At 40.7% G+C, this 20708-nt stretch overlaps 1 protein-coding gene across 1 annotated transcript in view; it reads right to left on the bottom strand.

Annotated features, from left to right (window-relative positions):
- LOC138598761 (cell migration-inducing and hyaluronan-binding protein-like) overlaps positions 1–20708 on the bottom strand; it is a 126637-nt gene that overhangs the window by 93160 nt on the left and 12769 nt on the right. Inside the window, exons 4-7 of the mRNA XM_069670649.1 lie at positions 20011–20247; positions 18483–18662; positions 10983–11053; positions 10687–10782 (exon numbers count right to left, since the gene is read on the bottom strand). Coding sequence (XP_069526750.1) covers positions 10687–10782; positions 10983–11053; positions 18483–18662; positions 20011–20247 — 584 coding nt within the window. The remainder of the gene's footprint in view (positions 1–10686; positions 10783–10982; positions 11054–18482; positions 18663–20010; positions 20248–20708) is intronic.

Here is a 20708-nt window from a genome sequence, read left to right as displayed (position 1 = left end):
ACATGAACAACAACAGACACATACTTATGGTTACAATGCCAATAATAGTGGTAGACTAGGGTGAAGATTGGTTAAATAAATAAATAAATAAATCAATTAGCGAGAGAAGCAGAGTAATGATAAAGGCTGAGGTAATCGTAATTGTAACAGTTGAAGTCAACAGGTCTACTATTAGCATTAGCAGCAACAATAATGATACTATGGGGAAGGCTTATGTTAGTAGTTGTTGCAGTCGAGCAGGTCCACAGCAGCAGGTGGTCTGCAGCAACGATCCCCAGGAACCTTCAAGACAAGGGAGCACAAGAACTCCCGGGAAGATATGTGGTTAGTAATGTTAATGGGACCAGAAGATACAGAGTTAATGAGCTGCATTAATATGACAGAGAGAGAGAGAGCGAGAGAGAGAGAGAGAGAGAGAGAGAAAGAGAGAGTCAGAGAGAGAGAGTCAGAGAGTCAGAGAGAGAGAGAGAGAGAAGCTTGGTGTGTCAGATCCCCCCGGCAGTCTAAACCTATAGCAGCATAACTATGGGCTAGTCCAAGCCTGAGCCAGCCCTAACTATAAGCTTTATCAAAGAGGAAAGTTTTAAGTCTACTCTTAAAAGAAGAGAGGGTGTCTGCCTCCCGGACCTTGACTGGTAGATTGTTCCAGAGGAGGGGGGCCTGGTAATTGAAGGCTCTACCTCCAACACTACTCTTAGACACTTTAGGTACCACAAGCAGGCCTGCATCCTGGGAGCGCAATGTACTAGAGGGGTAATATGGCACTATGAGCTCTTTAAGATATGATGGTGCCTGACCATTAAGAGCTTTGTAAGTAAGAAGAAGGATTTTAAATTCTATTCTAGATTTTACAGGAAGCCAGTGCAGAGAGGCTAATACAGGAGAGATGTGATCTCTCTTCCTAGTTCTTGTCAGCACACGTGCTGCAGCATTTTGTACCAGCTGCAGAGTTTTTAGTGACTTATTAGGGCAGCCTGATAGTAACGAGTTACAATAATCCAACCTGGAAGTAACGAATGCATGGACTAGTTTTTCTGCATCGTTTTGAGACAAGATGTGTCTGATTTTTGCTATGTTGCGAAGATGAAAGAAGGCTGTCCTTGATATTTGTTTTATGTGGGAGATGAAGGACATATCCTGATCAAATAGAACTCCCAGATTCCTAACAGTAGTGCTGGATGCCAGGCTGATGCCATCTAGGGCAGCTATATCATTAGAGAAAGAATCTCTAAGGTGTTTTGGGCCGAGCACAATAACTTCAGTTTTGTCTGAATTAAGTAGCAGAAAGTTTCTAGTCATCCAGATCTTTATGTCCTTAAGGCATGCTTCTAGTTTAGATAGCTGATTGGTTTCGTCTGGCTTCATAGATAAGTATAATTGAGTATCATCTGCATAACAATGAAAATTAATGGAGTGTTTCCTCATGATATTACCCAGAGGAAGCATATATAAGGTAAAAAGAATCGGTCCGAGCACAAAACCTTGTGGAACTCCATGACTAACTTTGGTGTGCATAGAGGACACATCATGAACATTAACAAACTGAGATCGATCTGATAAATAAGATTTAAACCAACTTAGTGCAGATCCTGTAATGCCAATTAAATGTTCTAATCTCTGTAACAGGATGTGATGGTCTATCGTGTCAAAAGCGGCACTAAGATCTAACAGGACGAGTACAGAGAGAAGTCCTCTGTCTGAAGCAGTAAGTAGATCATTTGAAACTTGCACAAGTGCTGTCTCAGTGCTATGGTGGACTCTAAATCCTGACTGAAAGTCCTCAAATAAACTGTTGTTATGAAGAAAGTCACATAATTGATTAGCGACTGCTTTCTCAAGGATCTTTGACATAAAAGGAAGGTTAGATATAGGTCTATAGTTAGCTAAGGTGCCTGAATCCAGGGTAGGCTTTTTAAGAAGTGGCTTGATTACAGCTACTTTAAAAGACTGGGGTACATAGCCTGTCGATAAATACATATTGATCATATCTAGTAAAGAAGTGCTAATTGAGGGAAAGACTTCCTTAAGCAGCTTGGTTGGAATCGGGTCTAAAAGACAGGTTGATGATTGAAGACATCAGAGAATTTAGCTCAGGAAGGTCAATTGGAGAAAAACAGTCAAGGTAAACATCAGGTTTTTGAGCAGTTTCCAAAGATATATCTGCACCAGTTAACGGCAGGAGGTTACAAATTTTGTCTCTAATCTTTAGGATTTTGTCATTAAAGAAGCTCATGAAATCATCACTGCTGAGGCCTACAGGAATACTTGGCTCAGTGGAGCTGTGACTCTCTGTCAGCCTGGCTACAGTGCTGAAAAGGTACCTGGGATTGTTTTTATTTTCTTCTATGAGGGAGGAGTAGTAGACACCTCGAGCATGCCGTAGGGCCTTCCTGTATTTATGAAGACTATTTTGCCAGAGCAAACGAGACTCTTCTGTTTTGGTGGATCGCCACATTCTTTCAAATTTACGCGACATTTGCTTCAGGTTACGAGTTTCTGAGTCATACCATGGAGCTAGCCTCTGTCGTTTAATTATCTTCTTTTTTAAGGGGGCAATCGAGTCTAGAGTACTTCTCAACAAACCTGCAGTACTATCAACAAACTGATCAAGCTCAGAGGGACTAACATTAGCATAAGAGCTTTCTGTAGTAAACAGATGTGGTAAAGAATTAAAAGCAGCTGGAATTGTTTCCTTAAATTTAGCTACAACATAACATCTTGTGAGTACATTTTTGTTAACTGGAGAGTAGTCGGTTAACAGGACATCGAATGTTACTAAATAGTGATCTGATAAAAGAGGATTTTGTGGGAAGACAATTAAGTTTTCGGTTTCAAGGCCATAAGTTAGAACAAGGTCGAGGATGTGGTTAAAGCGGTGAGTAGGCTGGTTTACACTTTGAGTGAAACCAATAGAGTCCAAAAGGGACATAAATGCCATGCTAAGACTATCATTATCAACATCTACATGAATATTGAAGTCCCTTACAATAATTATTTTATCTGAACTCAGGACTAAATCTGATAAAAACTCTGAGAATTCAGTTAGAAAATCAGAGTATGCGCCAGGAGGGCGGTATACTATCACAAATAAAACAGGCTGTAAAGTTTTCCAAGCTGGGTGTGAAAAACTCAGAACAAGGCTTTCAAAAGAGGAGAAACTAAGTTTTGGTCTAGGGTTGATTAGAAGACTAGAACTGAAGATAGCTGCCACTCCACCACCTCAACCAGTGTCTCGAGGAATATGAGTATTAAGATGACTGGGAGGAGTGGATTCATTTAAGCTGACATATTCTTCCTGACACAGCCAAGTCTCAGTTAAAGAGAGTAAATCAATATGATAATCTGATATCAGATCGTTCACTAATAGAGCTTTAGATGACAGGGATCTGATATTTAACAGACCACATTTAATTCTCATATTTTTTGGCATAACTTTGGTTGTTGTTTTAATTTTTATTAAATTTTTTTGATTTACTCCTTTTTTATTTGAGTTTGAATTAACTGTAATAAAAGGCCTGGGTTGGGGGGCAGACACAGTCTCTATTGCATTAACATTGTGGCTGGGAAACTGCTCACAGGGAAGCTCAGAGGAGTGTGTAGGACTACAACTCTGCCTCCTGGTCTCAACTCTGGTTTGTCAGGTTTTACGACCAACAAACTTAGCCATATTACCAGACAAAAGAGCTGCACCATCCAAAGTGGGATGAATGCCGTCTCTTCCGATAAGACCAGGCTTTCCCCAGAATGTCTGCCAGTTATCTGTGAAGCCCACATCGTTTGCTGGGCACCACCTCGACAGCCAGCGGTTGAATGATGACATGCGGCTATACATGTCATCACTCGTCAGATTGGGCAGGGGTCCAGAGAAAACTACGGAGTCCGACATCGTCTTTGCAAATGCACACACCGACTCAACATTAATTTTAGTGACTTCCGATTGACGTAACCGGGAGTCATTAACGCCGACATGAATTACAATCTTATCAAATTTACGATTACCTTTGTCAGCAGTTTTAAATTTGACTCGATGTCGCCCGCTCTGGCCCCAGGAATACATTTCACTATGGCCGCTGGCTTCGCTAACTTCACGTTTCTGACTATGGAGCTGCCAATAACCAGAGTTGGTTTCTCAGCGGGTGTGTCGCTGAGTGGGGAAAACTTGTTCAGGCAGCATTTGTAGCAGAGTAATTGAAGGGCTCTCTCCTTCTGTTATGTTCTAACTCTGGCTGCCACAGCGGGGGTTGTGTGGGCCTGAATTTTAATCTAAAGTTCTACACCAAGTGGAAGTAGCTGGAATCCTGTGCTCAAACATTGTCAGGCAGCCTGGGAAATTATGTGTATATCTGCATGTGTGCATGTATATCTATCTGCACGTTGCAGTGTTGCAGTTTGATTAAAAGTGCAGCTTTCTGATGGGGGATGTGAACCATCTGATGAGAATCAGCTTTGAACTAATAATGAAGGGTCAATAATAGCAGCATACCAGACGGCAGGGTAGGTGGAAGACGATGGTGAGCTCATGATATCTTAGAGGCTGATCAATTATAGTTCAGGAAGAATTTCCAGGAGTAGGACTTGTGTTTGCCTGTGTCTGCACTTGTGTGTAGTTTTTTTAAAATCCTGTAGATCACCTCTGAAAAACGCTATATTGGCAGAAATGATTCACCCTTGGTCGTGCTTCCATATAGATGCAATAACACTAACTTCTAAAGTACTTAGTTTCATGCATGATCATTTTATCCGAAATACTTTCCTCTGCCATTAAAAATAATTACACAGTGAAATGTCATCAAATTCTTTACACTATACATCACAAATGTGTTATTAATATTCGAAGAGAAGAATACAATAAGTTAGGAATGCAGGATACATATCAAGACTTTTTTGGACAAAACAGGAATTTCAGGAAATTGACTGTATACAAGATGGTTTATATTATTAAAAAAAATTAAGGTCAACTATTCTAAAAAAAAAAAAACTGTTGGACCATGTTTTGCAATGCAATGTTCAATGATGCTAAAGCTAGTGTCAAGAGAGAAGGAGGGGGTCTGGCTTTATTTGTGAACCAGAGATGGTATAATCCTGCTCATATTACTGCCGAGGAGAAGATGTGTTGTCCGGATATTGAATTATTGGCAGTTGGTATGCGACCACACTATATACCAAGAGAATTCAGTCATATCATAAAAATACTTGTGTACACCCCACCCAAGGCAACTGCTGAAGTTCCATGTGAAGTTCTGCATGAAATAGTTGCCAGGATACAGACTAAACATCCTGAGGCACTTTTAATAATATCAGGAGACTTCAATCACGTTATAAAGTGTCTGAAGTTGATATTGCATTCACTAGCTGCTAATTAAATTAACTGGTTGTGTTATTTCCCCATCTTTCTTTGTACTGTCAGTGTAACAAGAAGGTGACAAGCCAATGGTGAAAACCTGCCCAGATTCAACAAGCAGGTAAATGAGTGCCGACATCATCAAAGGCACTATCTGCATGCAGGAGTGCAGCAGGATGAATTTCATTTTTTTGCAGAAATGAACACAACCACACACACACACACACACACACACACACACACACTTACCCACCTTTAGTGTCCTATTGTAGCATGTGTATGTCTTCTGTCCAGTCTACATATATTATCCTCTCTCCTGTCCTATTTCTTTGAATGGAATCCTTTCCATATCTGCTCGCCCAAACAAAACTAGTTTCCTAAAGGCCCATCCTGTATTTCACTGCAACAGTGTGAGGGACACTATACTGTAGGTCTTACTGTGTCATCTCTTTACTGTAGCTCTTGAAAGCTGAGCTGAGATAAGAGGTTAGAGAAAAGCTAGTTAATAACTGATTCATGAGGAATAAACTGACTTGTGGACCAACATTGCTTCCATTTTGAATATGGCATGTGGTTGTAGATGGGGATGTCAACAGATAACCTCAATAATATATATTCATCAATCATCAGACTTCAAGACTCAATAGGCGGGTCAATGTAATACACTTTTAAATCGTCCATGTCAATCCACCCCCTACCATTTAATTTGTGAATTAATAATTAGCCTAATTGCTTAATTTTTATTTGTTTGAATTAAGCAAGTCCTCAATTCCATAAGACCACATAGGTTGTTTGTACAAACCGTCTGATAATACACACAGGAGTGTTTCCTTAAGAAGTTCCTACAGATGGCAGGCAACATATCCTCATAACTTCAAACACATGGAACGCAAGATCAACATTGTTGGTCCTGACCAAGCTTTTCAGAACAAAAGGTATGCATTAGGGTTAAGAAAAACAATTATTTATGATATGGGGGTGAAAACAAGTACCCTATGTGACAGTTATATTATTTACTTGGGTTAAGTTACATTCTTTATGTGAGGTAATGGAACACACATAAAAATGAATGAAAATTGTCATAAAATTCTTAGAGATTTTTTCAACGTTATGCCCCCTAGTTCGGTATGACTCACCAAAATATGTGGTAGAGAAACTAAAACATACATTTTGATTTCATGTTAATTTAAAGTGCTAATCTCAAGATCTCAGTTTCGTTCTCATTGGCAGCACCTATGGCAATGAACGGTTATTGCGGAGCACACTTCCCAGAAATCCAGACAGTGCTGCATGTGTGATGTCCACCGTTGGCTCCAGTTGCAACTCTTGATTTCCCTTGCTGACCAATTTTTGTTTTTCTTTGGATTTTCACTTATTTTTGAAGTTGTATCCGTACACTGTAACAAATTTCTGTAATTTCTACAGTAAAATTTCACAGTAACTTCTTGTTCTGTCTTTTACAAAGTTTAACAGTATTTCGCAATGCATCATGGGTTCAAAATTATTGCAATATAAGAAAAAAAAAGCATTTTTCCACATTAACATATTGTTAAATTACAGGCAAGTCTGCATCTGACTGTAGATTATGCATATTACAGTTTAATCACACGGCGGTTAAACATGATGAGCATTTGAAAGACAGCAACATCTATAATCATTCTTTCATCAATCATACGTACAGGTAAGTTGAAAAAATATCCTACAAATATTTAAAGATTGAACTTGTCTGTTAACATAATACGCTAGTGATAATAATAAGCATGTTGACGATGTATCGGACAGCCTCAGTTCTCAGGGGCAAAAAGTTAACTAAGGCGAAGCAGTTTAATGGTAAAACAAAGATAAAGTAACTGTTACAGTGGATGTAATAACGGTAATATGTGACTAGACATTGGCATTTAAAATTTCTGAATTGTTTAACGTCAGGCAAGAAGCAGAGCACTGGGGAGTGCCGCCAGACTTGGCCGGAGAGGTACCACTGGACCTTAGCCAGAAGAAGCATACCGCAGGGCACACCGGATAAGTCTGACCTCTGGCGAGAACAACGTTGTTTGTCAGAGTGACTTTAATTTCCATAGATTGTATTGTGTATAAAAGTCCGATTATTTAAGACAGTCTTGTTTGAATCCAACACTAGCTGTAGCTTCAGCACGAGCTAGAGAGCTAAAGTCAAAGCTTGCTAGCTACACGTAATATCGTTTGCACTTTGTCGATACTCCAATTACATCAACATAAATCAATAAGTCCACTATTCACTGAGAACATGTGATCTTATTTGTTACGGTAAATTCCCACTATTTGAGCCAAGTCATGTTTTGAAACTATATGAGAGGATTTAGCACGAGCTAATTTTGGCAAAGCAAAGCTCAAGCTAGCCACTTGCATGCATTATAGATAGCCCTTGAGCCGTTAGTACATGAAAAGTATTGTGGCGGTGGCTGGCTCGGGGTGTTGGGGCTCATATATGAGCACACATTGTATAGTTTCTGAATAATGTGTTCATTTTTATAGTCGCACTGTATGCCGTTTATCGCAATGGACAGGGAAAGCAGCATACCGCGGACTGTTTACATTCTGGTAAGGTTGTCCAATCACATGATGCCTGGCAGCAATAAATAGTATACAACATGATATTGTAAACTCGATTACAAGTAATTGCTGTTTTTCTTTGAAAAAACAATGAATTTTTGTAATTTATTTACAACATAAACTTGTAAACAGTATACTGTAACATACTGGATTTTGTTTTCACAGTAAGTTAAAGTAATTGCACAGGACTTCATTGGTAACTTTTTTGCCAGGTATTTGTCATGATCCTCAGACAGGGTCCAGACTCCATCAAGTCATAACAGTATTTCTTGTAAATTCTACAGGTAAACCTGACTTTTGATTTCACACAGGACTGCAACTCTAGTAACTCTGGGGAAACTGTGTTTATTTCACCTGTCCATTCAATGAATATATACAACACTGAAACTGTGACTCCAGCCCAGTTTGTCTGTCTGATGTATACAGCTTGTTATGTTTGTGTCATAGTGTTGTTTCACATCTGGAGAACACCTACACGTTAACAACCAATGACGGCCTGACCGGCCGCTATGAGGGCCAGTTAGAGCAGCCCATTAATAATTTTAAAGAAAAAATAAATTCTGTCAGCCCAGTTCAGGCCAGTTAGCGGCGTTGACATTGCTCCAGAGAGAATATCAGGAATATAGCTTCATGCTGTTTATGGAGACCTGGCTAACGGAGCTAACACCAGACAACAATGTTGTGCTGGATGGATTTCAGCTGATGGCAGACAGGAAAAAGGACAGCGGTAGGAGGAAAGGCGGGGGACTTGCTGTTTTTGTGAATGGTAGATGGTGTAACCCTGGGCACATCACTATTAAAGAAAAACTCTGCAGTAAGGGCATTGAGCTGTTAGCTCTTAGCATGAGGCCTTTCTATCTGGGAAGATCTGACCATAACCTGGTTCACGTCCTTCCTGTGTACAAACCTCTGGTTCACAGACAACCAGCTGTCACCGGCACTGTTAAAAGATGGTCCGATGAGGCTGAAGAGGCTCTCAAGGATTGTTTTCAGTCAACTGTGTGGGAAGTCGTCTGTGAGGATCATGGGGAGGACATTGACAGTCTCACACACTGCATAACTGACTACATCAATTTCTGTGTGGACTACACCGTACCTACATACCTTGGTATGGTGTTTTACAAACAGCAAACCATGGATCATCCCTTTGGCCCTTCTCAAGGACAAAAAGAGGGTTTTTAGGTCAGAAGATATGGAGGAGATTAAGACCGTGCAAGACCGGAAGATAAGGAAGGGGAAATGGAGCTTCAGGAGGAACATGGAGGATCAACTGCAGCGGAAGTCTGGAGGGGCCTGAAAACCATCTCTGGCCACAAGGACTCCAACACTCAGCTGATAAGGGACCAGGAGTGGATGAATGACCTGAACATTTTCTTTAACAGGTTTGAACAGTCATCCATACCTCCCCCTGCCCATTCCACCCTGCTGCAACCCCAACTGTCTGCACCCCCTGCTGACTGCAACAACTCCACCTCAACCCCACTCCCCACAGCCTCCCCACAACCCCCCTGCACATTCACTGCTCCTCCTTCCATCACCACCAGCACAAAGATCCCCTGCTCCAACTTGTTCCTTTCAAAAAGCCAGGTAAAAAAATGAACGAGCTGCAGTACGGGGGCCCCACAGGGAACCGTTCTGGCTCTCTTCCTCTTCACCCTCTACATTGCAGACTTCTCCCACCACACAACCAACTGCCACCTACAGAAGTTCTCTGATGACTCTGCCATCGTCGGCCTCATTATTAATTGGGATGATAGGGAGTACAAGGAACTAAGCCAGGACTTTGTGGACTGGTGCCGGAGGAACTGCCTCCAGTTAAACACAGGGAAAACCAAAGAACTGGTGGTGGACTTTTTCAGGCACAAAACCACTCCTCCAACACCGGTGAACATCGCGGGAATGGACATTGAGATTGTGGACTCACAAGTACCTGGGTATTCACCTGTACAATTAACTGGACTGGACAGATCACACCAATGCCCTTCATAATAAAGGCCGGAGCAGACTGCTGAGGAGACTCAGGTCCTTTGGAGTGCAGGGAGCTCTCCTTCTATGGCTCAGTGGTGGCATCAGCCATCATTTATGGAGTGGTCTGCTGGAGCAGCAACGCCACAGCTGCAGACAGGAGGAGACTAAACAAACTGGTGAAGAAGGCCAGCTCTGTTCTGGGCTGCCCCCTCAATCCTGTGGAGGTGGTGGGAGACAGGAGGACAAAAGCTGTCATACCTCATGAAGAACACTTCCTACCCCGTGCAAGGCACTGTAACAGCACTGGGGAGCTCCTTCAGCGACAGACTGCTTCATATGCAGTGCGACGAAGAGATTACTAGAATTCCTTCCTTCCTGCTGCATTTAGACTGTTTAACCAAGCCTGCTCCCAGTAGAACAAATAATAATTATAATACAAGTAATAACAACTAATACTTGTAATGTGTATTTCCACGTCAACCATTTTATGTATTGTATTGTATTTTCTAGTGTTTAACATTTATTGTGTACTGTGTGCTTCTTCTCTTTCCTATTTGCTGCGGTATAACCCTGAACATTTCCTGATTGTGGGATCAATAGGTTTATTTATCTATTACATCTATAAAAAACGTGCTGTCAATAGTGACTGGTTGTTGGGTGGTCTGGGTCAAAAAAATCCAGGGCCATTTTATTGTCTCAGTCCGTCCCTGCCCTTAACAGACCCTTACATGTGTGTGTGTGTGTGTGTGTGTGTGTGTGTGTCAGTGAGTGAGTGAGTGAGGAATCACCTTGCACCCACTGGCTCCTGGTGGTGATGGTAAAATCCTCCCCATGACTTGAATGAAAAACACGAGAGCTCCAGGCATCTGAGGAGGCTTTGGTTCCTAACAATGCACACACACACACACACACACAAACACACACACACACACACAGACACACACACACACACACACACACACACACACACACACAAACAAGTAAACAGATCACTTAGAACATGTATGATTTTTTTACTGCATAAATAAAATGTGGCTGGTCGCAAGAATAAAAAAATTTATAAAAACAAAAATTGGATTCCTACCTTGATAGTCAGCATGATCCTCAACAACTAAAGAAGTGTCACCTTTTGTCACTATGAAAGTCCAGGGATGCCTGTACAGAAAAAAGAGAGGACAGACAAAGCATGAGCATGATAAAAGACATGTAGTGAAAAAGACATTAATCGCAGAATGGAAATAAACACACACACACAGATATTAGCATTATAATTCTTATAATGCTGGGATTAAATTGTGAATTGCTGTTATCCACAAAAGGGGAGACTGGATAATTAAAGCGGCTATCCCAACATGCATTACTCAGTTAGAATTCTGTGCAAGTTATGATGCAAAGGTTATTCCACATTTTGCTATGAAATCTTTTGGTCGTTTTTAGTAAGGGACAAGTTCTGACAAAGTTTAAGTCGCAGGAATTTAAGTTGCTTCCGCTGAGAATATAAATTCCTGATTATGGACACAGGGAAGGGCTTTGTCCTGGTTATAACAAAGCTGACAGTTTGCTGGCAAGATTCAAATTCAAAAACATTGTGTAATTAATATAAAGTGAATATAATTTGACAGTATGTTTTATACGATACTAGCTAGCTAACCTGCAATGTCATTGTCCCAAGATTAACTCCAAGATGTTCACAAACAGATGATGAGTCACGTTTACTGTTGGCTGCAGTCTTAAGTGGAGAGTACAATAGCGAATGGGATGTGAATTACCATTTACTCACTAAATAAATGACCTTAAAGGTGAGACCCTATGCTGTGTACCAGTAATACTAAATGTGATGCTCCCACATATCCACATGTAGGGACTGGAGTAAATAACTATTATTTTTCTCCCACAAAGTAGCAAAACATGTTAATACTTTGTTTGGCAGTTTCTGAATTAAAGAAAACACTATACTATAAACAGTAAAAAAAATTAGGAATTAAATTTCCAATTGTCAATTTTTCACACGGATTGAAATGTATTTATCCAAACATCAATTTGCCTTTGTAGTCATATATTTTTGCTTTATTAATGCTTAAAAGGATCTCAGTCATAAATCTAATACTCAAAGGGTGTTTGCATGCAGATAAAAGGCTGTACAAACTTATAACCTCTTTTATACTACACACACATAATCAATCAACCAATCAGTTAGACTTTATTTGTATAGCACTTTTCATACAAATAAAATGTAGAAAGCCCCCCAACAGAAATCCATGTCCCCCAGCAGGGTTACTGTGAGGAAACACCAGAGGCAGGATTGGTAATAGATAAAAATAATAATAATAATAATAAAAATAATAATAAATTAAAATAAATTAAAGGTAAAATACAAAAAATAGAAAGATAAATAAATAAAGCTCAATTAAAGGCCAGACTAAAAAAAGTAGGTCTTGAGTTTGCTTTTAAAAAAATCAACATCCTCTGCTGCCCTCGGGTCCTCAGGACGGTTGTTCCAGAGGCATGTGTGTGTTAAAAGCTCTCTCTCTCTCTCTCTCTCTCTCTCTCTCTCTCTCTCTCTCTCTCTCTCTCTCTGTGTGTGGGTATTTATATATATACAGAGATGATGACAGGGATGGTGATGACAGTGATGATGACAGTAGGGCTGCAACAATTAAACGGATAAATCGATCGCAATCAATGATTTAAATAGTTTGCAACGAATTTCATCATCGATTGGTCTGTGTTATGATGCACGGCATGTGCTGTGAAAACGTCACTGTGAATACGTCACTGGGGGACAGTGATGATGACATAGATGATGACAGTGATGACTGTCATCATCCCTGTCATCATCACTGTTATCATCTCTGTCATCATCTATGTCAACATCCATGTCATCATCCCTGTCATCATCACTGGCATTACTATGTCAACATCTCTGTCATCATCTCTGTCATCATCTATGTCATCATCCCTGTCATCATCTATGTAATCATCCCTGTCATCATCCCTGTCATCATCTCCGTCATCATCTATGTCAACATCTCTGTCGTCATCTCTGTCATCATCCCTGTCATCCTCCATGTCAACATCTATGTCAACATCACTGTCATCATCTATGTCATCATTACTGTCATCATCACTGTCCTCGTCTATGTCATCATCACCAACATCATTACGTGTCATCATCACTGTCATCATCTATGTCATCATCACTGTCATCATCTATGTCATCATCTATGTCAACATCTCTGTCATCATTAATGTCATCATCACTGTCATCATCACTGTCATCATCTATGTCATCATCTATGTCATTATCACTGTCATCATCCCAGTCATCATCACTGTCAACCTCTCTGTCGTCATCTCTGTCATCATTTATGTCATCATCACCGTCATCATTACTGTCATCATCACTGTCATCATCTATGTCATCATCACTGTCATCATCTATGTCGTCATCACTGTAGTCATCTCTGTCATCATCCCTTTCATCATCCCTTTCATCATCTATGTAAACATCTCTGTCGTCATCTCTGTCATCATCCCTGTCATCATCTCTGTCATCATCTCTGTCATCATCTATCTCATCATCCCTGTCATCATCACTGTCATCATCCCTGTCATTATCTATGTCATCATCTATGTCAACATCACTGTCATCATCTATGTCATCAGTACTGTCATCATCACTGTCCTCGTCTTTGTCATCATCACCAACATCATTACGTGTCATCATCACTGTCATCATCACCGTCATCATTACTGTCTTCATCACTGTCATCATCTATGTCATCATCACTGTCATCATCTATGTCGTCATCACTGTGATCATCTCTGTCATCATCTATGTCATCATCAATGTCATCATCTATGTCATTATCACTGTCATCATCCCAGTCATCATCACTGTCAACCTCTCTGTCGTCATCTCTGTCATCATTTATGTCATCATCACCGTCATCATCCCTGTCATCATCACTGTCATCATCCCTGTCATTATCTATGTCATCATCTATGTCAACATCACTGTCATCATCTATGTCATCAATACTGTCATCATCACTGTCCTCGTCTTTGTCATCATTACTGTCTTCATCCCTGTCATCATCTCTGTCATCATCACTGTCATCATCTATCTCATCATCCCTGTCATCATCACTGTCATCATCCCTGTCATTATCTATGTCATCATCTATGTCAACATCACTGTCATCATCTATGTCATCAATACTGTCATCATCACTGTCCTCGTCTTTGTCATCATCACCAACATCATTACGTGTCATCATCACTGTCATCATCACCGTCATCATTACTGTCTTCATCACTGTCATCATCTATGTCATCATCACTGTCATCATCTATGTCGTCATCACTGTAGTCATCTCTGTCATGATCCCTTTCATCATCCCTGCCATCGTCCCTGTCATCATCCCTGCCATCATCCCTGTCATCATCCCTCTCATCATCTATGTCACCATCTCTGTCGTCATCTCTGTCATCATCCCTGTCATCATCCATGTCATCATCACTGTCATCATCTATGTCATCATCACTGTCATCATCTATGTCATCTTCACTGTCATCATCACTGTCATCATCTATGTCATCATCCCTGTCATCATCACTGTCATCATCTATGTCAACATCTCTGTCGTCATCCCTGTCATCATCACTGTCATTATCCCTGCCATCATCACTGTCATCATCTATGTCATTATCTATGTCATCATCACTGTCATCATCTATGTCAACATCCCTGTCATCATCTATGTCAACATCTCAGTGTCATCTCTGTCATTATCCCTGTCATCATCCGTGTCACCATCTCTGTCATCATCACTGTCATCATCACTGTCATCATAGAGAGAGAGAGAGAGAGAGAGAGAGAGAGAACAAGCAAGTTGTCATATTTCCTTTTAGTAAAAACAATAAAATGGGGTAAGATTTTGAGTGTAAATTAATCTGACTTTTTCATATTTTTCAAGTTTTAATACACTAAACTTGTTCAAATCATGATAATAACACTCTCAATCAATTCCTCATGCCAATTAATTTTGTCAGAAATCCTAGATGGCCTCAAAAATGGCTGCCAAACGGACCCTTGGGACAAAATTTTGAGTTAGGAACATCAAAATTTGTTCACTAGACACCATGAGGATTACAAAAAACTAAGTAAGAAAAATATATCCCTGGGGTGCATGGAGACCCTATCTTCCTACTAGACTATAAGGGATGGATAAGCAGCTGGTGGTTTATGTGTGCATAGAGATCTGAGATTGTTAAAATTCACGCCATGAGTTGACTTTGGTGTTATGTCTGGTAGTGATTATGACAGGGATTCTTGAAGAGCTTGGGGTGTCACTATACTTACTGCAGGGGAAGCTATACATCCAAGTTTGAGAGGTAGTGGGATATGCAGCTGGCTCGTGTGAGGCCAAAAGCCAATCACGTGAGGAGGTGGACGATGACCCAAGCTCGTCAGCGGCATGCTGATTGTCCATGTGGTGTAGAATGGTGTGGTTAATGTTTGAGGAAAGCAGCAGTGATCTCCGAAAATTGAGATGGATGCCACCGTGCTTAAAAGAGTCATTGCGCTCCCATAAAAGATTAAAATTGTCAATAAAAACAGCACTGTGCTCCTGGCAAGCACTGGAAAGCCCGGTGTGGAGGCTCAGAAGCAGGGCGAGTAGATTTACCAGCTGTTTGAGGGTTTGTCCGTGGAGTGAACGAGAGGGCCACAGGCTTTCGGAGGGTAGAGGGTTGTACGGCCGGTATGAAGCCTGTCATGTCGCTGCAGATGTTGGAGGAGGCGGACCGTCTGTGTCCCAAGCTACCCTGCGAGGATCCAGTAAGTGGAGGGAACTCCTGTTCATCCAGCATGCTGAACTTGTTGGACATGCGGAGGTCCTGCACTGGAGTAGGACAAGGGGGGGATTTACCACCAAGTTTTCCCCGATGAACCACCGTCCACGGTGCCGACTGTCCCAGGGTGGAACACAGGATAGTCTGTGGTCGGTCCCCGTTCGTGTCCACTGGTCTTCAGTAAGGGATTGAGCCATCTTAGTCCATTGTACCATAGTGTCCAGGTCTCCGCCAGCGGTCTCGACTGCAGCCGCAGAGGTGCAGAGGCCCTGGGCCAACATGGTGTTGATGAGTAGTTCATCCTCTCCAATCTATCGAAGGAGAGAGACCCTTTCCTCCAGTTCAGTTCACTTTCTGGTGAAGCCAAAGGCAGCCCTCACAGGAAGCAGATGGGGAGGTAAGCGGTGGCATGCTACCTTAGTTTTAGCTCTTCTGTGTTTGAGAGACATATTCCACTGGCTGTAAATAAAAATAGACACCACGAGGACGACTAGGATATGACTAGGTTATATTGGGCTAAGACACAGCCCAGACAGCCTACAGCAGAAATACGTTGGTGTCAGAAAGGGAAGCAAAGAGAATGAAATAAGAGCAGCGGATTTGGAGATGATCACTGTCCATGACATCTTCAATAAACACATGAAAATTACACAGCTAGGAATGTACTAAATTGCAAAGCCTCTCTGTATTGATGACACCACTGTTGGCATGTTGGAAACAGTCTGAAAATAGGCAACAAGACTCATTAGGAAGGAATCCTTCTGTCCCCTCATCATCACTGCGATTAATTTAGTCCATCCTCCACAGTACCCACAACCATGGAGCAAAGTGCAAATTGGGAAAGGGAATGCTAACTAGTGCTCTGTCCTCATGTTTTTATGAAAACCACTCAGTGTTTCCTGTCGTTTCCTCCAAAGTGTTACGTTTCATAACATTGCGTGGTTTGGAGGTTAACCATAGGGCCTATACTGCCAACATTCCAGCTTATCCTCACAGCCCACAACAAGGCCTCTGATACTGCAGAAAAACATAATCTTTGTGGTTTACTATGCAACAGCTCCACATGTTTTTGTGTGAGTGTACCAAGATCATTTTAAATGAAGTTACTCTGTGTCTGCTGAATGTATAAATATGCAACTTTTCACTTACATATTTGCTATACAATTTTTTTTGTTATATTGTGCGTAAATTCCAGCGTATTGCATCAAAGTGTATAACAAAAAACAAAGAATCAATCAATGCAGCTTTAAGTTAAACATTAGTGCTGCAATGGATCTGTACGCATCACTTCCCACGGTTTGGAACACATGTGATCAGCGGACCGATGCAAAGTTTAACATCGCAATGTCAAATACAATTTTACTGAGACAAGAAAGAGTGTTGTGTTTGACTCTGAATTGTAATGATTAGAGGTGTCATGTGGTCATTAGCAACACTAAATAGATGCCATGGCAGAACCTGAAAAAAAAACTTTCGTCTGTTGAATATCTAACCATAAACTTGCGTCACCGGGATGCTAAACCTAGCTTGAGAACTGCGATTATGTTTTGCGTATGTGTGACATGGAGATTTGCTTTATATTTAATATTTTTCAAGAGAGACTGGAGAAGATTTTACAACAGAAATAGGTCATATAGAGTTGATTCTTTACTTTTTACTGGCTACCCTGTATAAAATCACTTCACTTCTTTACAGAGTTGCAATTTATTTTGAAAGCACAAGCTGGCAGTTGCTTGTGATAACTAGGCATATATCTAGGCAGTAACAGCAACAGGTTACAGTTAGGGAAGGATCATTAGGAAAACCCTGATCTGAAGTGCTGCGAACACTTGATGCAACTCACGTCCAGAAGAGAGAACATGTTCCCTGCTAAACAAGTGAGCAGTGTGGAGCAGTGAAAATAACCACTTCCCATTATTTACTGTGCATTTGCTTTGAGAATATAAAAAATGCTAAATTGTACTTTCATAAAGCACATAATTATCAACTGTCAGTTAGTTAGCACGAGCAGCTGACTTTTGATAACCTCTGCTTTGAACTCAATGTGATCAGTACTGGAGTGAATTTGCTGCAGGATGGAGCAAGAGATAAGGCACAATATAACTTTTTCAAATATCTGCTCTGCTGTTCATCCAATTTAAACTTCTTGACATAAAATATATGGCAGCGCTGTTGAACAGAATTGCAAACAAGTGTTTACCTATTACAGTGGCCACAGAATGCTTACATTTGTGACACTGCAAATAATACAAATTTGTTGAAAATCATTTAGTATCAAAGCGCATCAAAGAGCTGCAGGGATTCATTACAAACCGTCAACTACAGACAATACTATATACAAATTTGAATTTCCTCTCTGGGATTAATAGAGTGTATTCTTCTTCCTCTTCAGTGGCTTACCTGAGGATGTGCCATTTTCTCATTAATTTACAGCAATCGATTCAAAACCGTTTTCCAGACGATACAGTGCTGGGAGCTTCAAAAACCCATTTTCTTAACAGACATTGCTGAATGACTATAAGTTTGAACTGAGCAGAGATGTTAAGGTCATTGTATTGATCAGCAGTTTGTATTTTAAATTATTGTTATTATTGATTAAGCCATTCATTTATTATGTTCTGATTGTCAATGTTAGTTTTGTATTTGCTATCAAAATGATTTTCCATAGTGGGTTGAGGGGGCTAAAATTATGTCACGTAATGTCCAAAACACTATTTCATGAGCTCACCTGAATCCCAGATTCCTGATGTACTGGCTTCCCAGCCTGGTGAGGCTCTTCTTGGCTGAGTCCTCCAAGTTGTTGGAACCCTCGTCATTGACCACCATGGCCAGTATGAGTCCCACCTCCACACCATCTATATACCTTCCAAGACGACGACTCTCATCCTTACTTCGATATGTGTCAAACCTGTGGGAGGTAAAAGAGGTAGAGGAGAAAGAACCAAAATGGTAAATGGTAAATGGACTGTACTTATATAGCGCATTTCTACAGTAGTCTTTGTGACCACTCAAAGCTGCTTTAACACTACATGTCACATTCGCCCATTCACAAACACTGATGGCAGAGGCTGCTATGTAAAGTGCCCAACTGTCAATCAGTTATCACACAACGGGAGCAATTTGGGATTCAGTGTCTTGCCCAAGGACACTTGGACATGTAGCCTGAGGGAGCTGGGGATCGAACCTCCGTCCAACCGTTTGAAAGACGTCCAACTCTACCACTGAGCCACAGCCGCCCCCCGCTATGCCACAGCCGCCCCAAAAGCATTATGACCAGAAAATGGTCCAGAAATTGGATTTGAATATCACTGTATCTCATCTAAAATAATTTTGTTTAGTAAGTTAAAATCTTAATTCCCATATTAAGAAATTGGTCAATTTGCACTTGCCCAGGCCTCCTACCTGTTGGTCAGAAATCCTTTCCTCCCCTGAGTCTGTATTGTATTGTGGATAAAAGGATTGCAAAAACAGTATAAGGCAAGTTTATTTGTGGGTGTTCTCTGTGGATCTTGCAGCAATGTGCAGCTAAATCAGATGCTTCACGAAACAACAGAAAACTATGGAGGAAACAGGAGAGACATAATACCAGAGAAGGTTTCTCTGCAGAGCATGTGATTTTCAGCGTACCCTTCTCGTAAAAGCAGAACGAACAGGTATGCAAGAGCAAGGGGAGATTGTGTAGAAATCATATCATGAAATTGTTATGAAATTCCCTTCAGCTGTGATAGAGGAATCATTTCATGCGAGTTCATCCTTAAGTCCAAGTAGACAATTGTGCCAATTTTCCCTCCAGGAATTTAAGGGATATCGAGTTCAAAAGAGTACATAAAGAATAATAAAAATCAATGAATGAAGAATTCACATTAGTAGGAATTCCTGCAAAGATCAAAAATAGGTAGATCAACCAATCCGTCTGATGACAGCAAATCAAAGGAGACTGGATGCAGTCCAATGGCCCATCTTCTCTAAAAACAAACCAATCATCTATGTACCAAAAAATGTGCCTACACTCTTTATATGACCTCCATTTCTAATATAAATTGAATGGATAAATTATCATGAAAAGGTATTTAGGATGGTTTTCTAAATGTAATATTCCTCCATGAAACAGTTCCACAGCCATGAGAGGTATATGTCTCTGTTACTACTATCCTGTAGTAACCTTTGTCTTTGACAGTCACCAAATAATTTCTAGTCTCATTAAGAGTCTCATCATTGCAGCAGAGATGCAGCCTCTGCTTCGAGGGAACCCTCACCTGTCAACGTGCAGTACCTCTCCAGTCTTGGGGCTGATAACATGGATAATGATCCCTCGGTTCCCCCAGCTTCTCTGGAACAGGTAATTGTTTTGGTTGCTCTCTCCTGGGTGGATGGTCTTGTTCAGAAACGTCCAAGACAGCTTCTTTTTTCCGTGGATCTCTAGTGTCCCTCCTTTCCCAACACCAATGTACTTCCTCCCAAAGTAGCTGTGTTCTTGATCACTGTCATCCAATCTAAAGACAGGATGATTAATAATATACAGTATGTTCTCTATCTCTTATAAGTGACACTTGAAGCTAGTTAGTATGCTTCAGTGTACCTAATCATGACCATAATGTAGACATCACATATCAACATTTTTATGACAGATTTTTTATCATTCAATGACATGACATATTGCCTTCATATCAGGCAGTGAAGGGGGACAGGAAAAAATAGGTAGGCATTATATGTCTATAATGTCCCTGACTCAAACTTGGGAACTATTAAAAAATTCCTTTCAGAGACCAACGATGTCTTTGTCCAGTTCTCAGAGGTCCATTGTTTTTTTTTTTTTACTAATGTACATTTTTGACATAACTAAGAATCTACAGACATACTGTCCATAAGTCTCTTTTTCCCCAAATCAGTGCTTTGTGCTGATTGCCAATCGCAGCAAGCTAAAATGTTCACAAGGACAATGCTAACATGGTGA

The sequence above is a fragment of the Semicossyphus pulcher genome, unplaced genomic scaffold, assembly GCF_022749685.1.
Source record: "Semicossyphus pulcher isolate SPU_LCO1_2020_fin unplaced genomic scaffold, fSemPul1.0.p SCAF_1, whole genome shotgun sequence".
Taxonomy (NCBI): domain Eukaryota; kingdom Metazoa; phylum Chordata; class Actinopteri; order Labriformes; family Labridae; genus Semicossyphus; species Semicossyphus pulcher.
This window is presented reverse-complemented; position numbering and strand designations above follow the sequence as displayed.